The sequence below is a fragment of the Pinus tabuliformis genome, chromosome 8, assembly GCF_031772625.1.
Source record: "Pinus tabuliformis cultivar Carrire ecotype Pingquan chromosome 8, CPIR1, whole genome shotgun sequence".
Classification (NCBI taxonomy): Eukaryota; Viridiplantae; Streptophyta; class Pinopsida; order Pinales; family Pinaceae; genus Pinus; species Pinus tabuliformis.
This window is the reverse complement of record NC_142294.1, coordinates 666,713,097-666,718,258: the sequence shown is the minus strand read 5'-3', so window position 1 is coordinate 666,718,258 and position 5,162 is coordinate 666,713,097. Positions and strand designations below refer to the sequence as shown.

General features: G+C 38.8%; 1 protein-coding gene across 1 annotated transcript; it reads left to right on the top strand.

Annotated features, from left to right (window-relative positions):
- The first annotated feature begins 4,157 nt into the window (after positions 1 to 4,157).
- LOC149237336 (uncharacterized) lies at positions 4,158 to 4,826 on the top strand. Its single transcript, XM_089369237.1, has one exon. It carries the CDS (start codon positions 4,158 to 4,160, stop codon positions 4,824 to 4,826), a length of 669 nt encoding a protein of 222 aa, XP_089225363.1.
- Positions 4,827 to 5,162: the final 336 nt, after the last annotated feature.

Here is a 5,162-nt window from a genome sequence, read left to right as displayed (position 1 = left end):
AAAGAAGATAGAGACATATTGCAGCAGGTGGTTTTCTCCCACATTGGGTTTCCACCTTAGATCTTGTGTTCTTTGGTGTGACTGTCTATTTTCTTCATGCTCATTATTTTATGGTACTGATATGCAAGAATAATTCAAAAGATCAAATAAGGAAGATTTGTTAAATTGCTAGATAATACTGATTCACCCCCCCTCTCAGTATTATTTCCAACAGACCAGATAGCATGAGCACAGTGTGCGAACGAACTTGCAGAAGACAGAGGTCTTGCAAGAAAACTTGGGGAGAGATTTCATCCTGTAGGACGAATCTCATGGTTGGGTGGTCGAAAGTCAATAGAAAATGAAGGTGAATTTTACCACTAGAGTGCTTTATAATTTTTGGAAAGACTAAGTAAGTGAAAACCCACCTGGGGAAAATCTGTTGAACAATTCATTTATGAGTTTAATATTGTATATGAATGGAAGAACTAAAACACTTTACTTTAGAAGAAAACATAATTTGTTTTGTTAAGAATTAGACTTTTATTCCAGGAAAAGAAGACAACATAGGGTTAATCTTTGTAAAAACCGGTCTTGATTCCATACTCGGAAATAGTAAGTTGATAACTATTTTGCATTGGTTGAATACTTAAATTCGGAGAGAGTTATTTGCAATTGAAGAAATAACAGAATGTTGTCGGCTACTATAGTGTTTAATAAACTAGACCAACATGGCTCATTTAGTTTCTTTTTCTTAAAAAAATAAATTCGTTATCAAGATAGGAAAAATTGTTACATTACTGTACTAGAATTAAAAAGAAAATGTAAGGCCAAGCCTGGAAAAACAGCTGAATTATTGTAATAGAATTAAATAACAAATACGTGGTTAAGCCGAACAAAAAAATGTTAACATGGTAATAGCATAAGCTACATAACACCGAATAGGTCGAATAGACCAGTATAGGAAAGAAGTGCACCGTCGGATAATCCCCAAATCTCTGCAGAGTTCCTTCCAAACCCTAAGGCGAGAAGAAACCATTAGACAGTCATAACGACCCGAAATGAGCAAGTACTGAACAGATAAAGCGGTAGAGGAAAACTCGCAGTAGCAACCCATATTAATCCAAAAATGGTAATGCATTGTAGAAAACATTGAACAGATAAATATATGAACCAAATTACATGCACAGTAAGATTTATCTGCTCATAACTTCATACAATTATTAGATTTAAGATATATCCATAGAATTATGCAAGAAAATCTAAAGCATTGTCAATTCTTTCGTATATAAGAATAAATTTAAAACACATAATCGGTCGAAAGAATATGAGTGCAAATATTTCAAAATTTTGAACGCAAATAAATTAAACCATACTCCAGAGTATTAGGGGAGAATCTGAAACAAAACCCCAGATAGACAGTCCATATAAACGCTTAGAAGTCTTTGTGGCCTCGACTTAAATTAAAGTTAAATAAAAATAGTATAGCACATTCAGACCATAATTAGGGCCTCAATCCAAACTTAAGCATAATGAAAATATAGCAGCTTAGCTGGAGAGATTTACTGGGTCCCAACCCAAAATAATTTAAACAGTACTACAAGATCAGACCCAGTTCAAAATGCTTCCAGAACTCCGGAGAACTAACTAAAAGAGAAAACAGAAACCTGAGTTCACGCCAATGCAGCTAGGTCACAAGCCAGGAGAAGCCCACAACTTTGAGGAGCATATATAAAGCAGGAAAAACAACAATGCGCTCTATTCTAGAATAGTTAAGGATGAGCACCATGACTAAGATTCAAAAAGAAAATAAGACTATAAAAGACCTTCTATTGTAGAATGGAATAGAGTCCCTAGCAACTTCATTACCCTGAGAGCTCCAACTAAAAAATTAACCCATGACATTGAAACTTTCAGCAGAGCCACTAAAACTTACCCGGAGGCCCTCACTTGAGGGAGGCAGCGAGAAGAATTATGCCTTTCCCTCCCTGCATGCTAGCATCCCTTGGCCTCACAGCCATTTTCCCTGTAGTAATAATGTGAGAAAGCTATTACTGTAAAGATGATGTTGCAAGTGGAAATAAAAACAATTACACATTGAGGAAAATACTTTCAGGTAAAATACTTACATGAAATAAGAAATTTGTGGTTTACACAATCAGCGGAGGGTATTTCGACAACCCATCTCCTGTGGTCGAACCTTCGAACCAAAGACCCAGCATTGCAGACAGAATCAGCCTCCAAAAGGAGAAGCGGTGCAGTAGTAAGCGCCAAGGAACACCGGGACAGAATGAACCCTACCTCTGGCGTACGCGAATGTGAAACCATCTGGAAAGAGCTCAGTCCTGGCATCAAATGACCAAAGTCTTTGCAGTCAATGGGAGGAGGAACCCAAGGTGCGTAGTTGCAGATGGACAGCTTGCCCATGCCACGCCACAATGACAGAGCAGGAGTAAATGGTATGCCAGGTGTGAAGTTTGAGTGCGTTCTACAACTAGTGAGAAGTTAAATGCGACTGTAATGGTAGTACTATAGACTTAAATGTAGTTGACAGTGACTCATGGGGTCAATCACGCCACTGTATATCGGAAAAATTTACTAGCGCTCACTAAGTTTTTATTTAATGTAGCCTTGTACCGTTTATTGTAATGAAACCTAAGGTGAAAAACCATGTCCCGGTTGTGGTATTAATTATTTTTATTTTATATACGTATATTATTTAAGGTGTGATAATAGGCATATGACATGTGGTATCAGAGCTCAAGTTATCAAAACTAAGACCTTTGGCAAATACTTTAAGCAAAAATAACATGTTTATTTATTGTCTTGTTTCTGACCTGTGGTAACCACTAATTTGATGAGACCAGGGAATCAACACAATAGTAGACTATGAGGCAGATAGACAGTGTTCCACATAGGAATGTGGCTGGCTTAGGACCAGCAACGTTTCTTGAAAATAATCCTGAAATTTGGGTGCAGTTAGGAGAGGAGGTTCACAACACTAATCTTACAATATTGGAAACGGTTCAAAACTGAAGAATGAGATGGCCTGCCTACGGGAGGAAAATGCAAGATTAACCATGGAACAGGAAAAAATTATGAAAAGACTGTCCAACAAGCAGAACCAGCGTTATCCGATTCCCAATCGTAAGCAAGAGCGGATGTCAGAAGAACAAGGTTACCACACAGAACATGAAGGAACAGTAGGAGGGGAGGAGAATTAGGAGGAGAAGTTGGATAATGCTTCCGAACATCCCATATCAAAAGGGCAGTGAGTGGAATTGCAGCGTGAGTTCTAGAAGATTAAGCCGCCACTCTTTGATGGAGCAATGGAGGAGGTCACTGAAGCCTCAGTTATTAACATGAATAAATATTTCCAACTATATAAATATGACCACAATCTAAAAGCTCGGTTGGCTATCTTCCAATTACAAGGGAAGGCCACCTTATGGTGGGAAGAGGTCAAGATTGTACACGGGGTAAGTGAGCAAAGTATAACTTGGGAGAAGTTCCAAAAATATTTCAAGGAAAGATATTTGACGGAACAATTTTACTATGAGAAAGCAAAGGAATTTCATGACCTATGACTTGGACAAAAACTATGGATCAGTTCATCACTTGATTTACCTCTTTGCTTCAATATGTACCTTACATACGTGAGGAAAAGGCCAAGGTACAACGTTTCATCAACAGTCTACCTGTGGTAATGAGGGAGAGAATTGAGTTCGATAACCCAAAAACAATGGACAAGGTTATATGAAAAGCCAGGATATGCTACTAGCAAAGCAAGCAGAAGGGTGAAATTCCGTGTAGGAAATGGGCTGATAAGAAAAGTAATAGGATTGCTATCGGCAATAAAAGGAATCAGGGCAATGCTAGCAGAGGACTTCCCAAGGGAAAAAACAATAGAAACCTACCCAAAAACCACATCCTCATTAAGCCACCATTTGAACCAAAAATCAGCAAGAAATCTGGTAGATTTGACAACGAAGGAATAGCATGACCGCCAATACAATGCTGGGATGTGGGGGGCACATTATGTTAAAAGTCATCCTCATCGTAAAGGAATTGAAAAGGTTTCACAAATCCACGACGCATCAACAGTAGTTGATGTGGCCCAGAGCATTCTAAAGATTTATGCTGCTCTCGATGACCATTAAGCAGAATACCAGCCGACTATGGTGGAGTTTGAAGGTAAGATTTTTAATCACACCGTATCTGTTTTAATTGATCATGGAGCTACATTAAGTTATGTTAGTCCTAAGGTTGTGGAGCATTGTAAATTACAGTCTGTTAAATTTAAAAACCCATGGCTAGTACAACTGGCAACAGGGGCAAAGAGGCGAGTGTTGGCCAAGGTCAATAACTGCCCTCTGGAAATAGCAAGTCAGCCTTTAGTGGCAGACCTAAACATACTTCCCCTTGGATCTTATGACGTGTTGATAGGTATGGACTGGTTGGAGAAACGTTGGTCCATTATAAACTGTAAGACAAAAACTATCTGCTACAAGGATGAGCTGGGAGAAATGCAGGAGATGCAAGGCATTCCGAGGCTCGTGCAAGTTCATCCAATAACTGCTTCTCAACTGGAAAAATGTATTAGGAAAGGGTGTCAGGTTTATGCTATTCAGGTTGGGTATGCCAACTCAAAGGACAAGACAACCACCTTGGATAGTATTCCTGTTGTTCAAGAATATGCAGATGTATTTCCGGAAGAGATACTCGGGTTGCCACCTAAGAGAGATATAGACTTCACTATTGATTTGATGCCAAGAGAAGCTCCAGTGTCCCGAGCTCTTTATTGTATGAGCATACTAGAACTTACAGAGCTAAAAATGCAGTTGTAGGAATTGTTAGATAAAATTTACATCGGCCCCAATGTGTCGCCTTGGGGAACCCCCGTGATGTTTGTCAAAAAAAAGGATGGTACCCTTCGTATGTGTATGGACTATCGCCAGTTGAATAAGTTAACATTTAAAAACAAGTACCCTTTACCCCAAATCTGCGAATTATTTGACCAGGTAAAAGGGGACACTGTTTTTTTGAAGATTGATCTAGGATTGAAATATCACCAGATCAGAATCAGAGAGGAAGATATAGCTAAAACTACTTTTAGGACTCGCTATGGTCACTATGAGTTTGTGGTATTACCCTTTGGGTTAACCAATGCTCCTGTGACCTTT

Coding starts and splice junctions, on each gene's coding strand:
- LOC149237336 (XM_089369237.1), top strand. CDS start 4,158: ATGGTGGAGTTTGAAGGTAAGATTTTTAATCACACCGTATCTGTTTTA.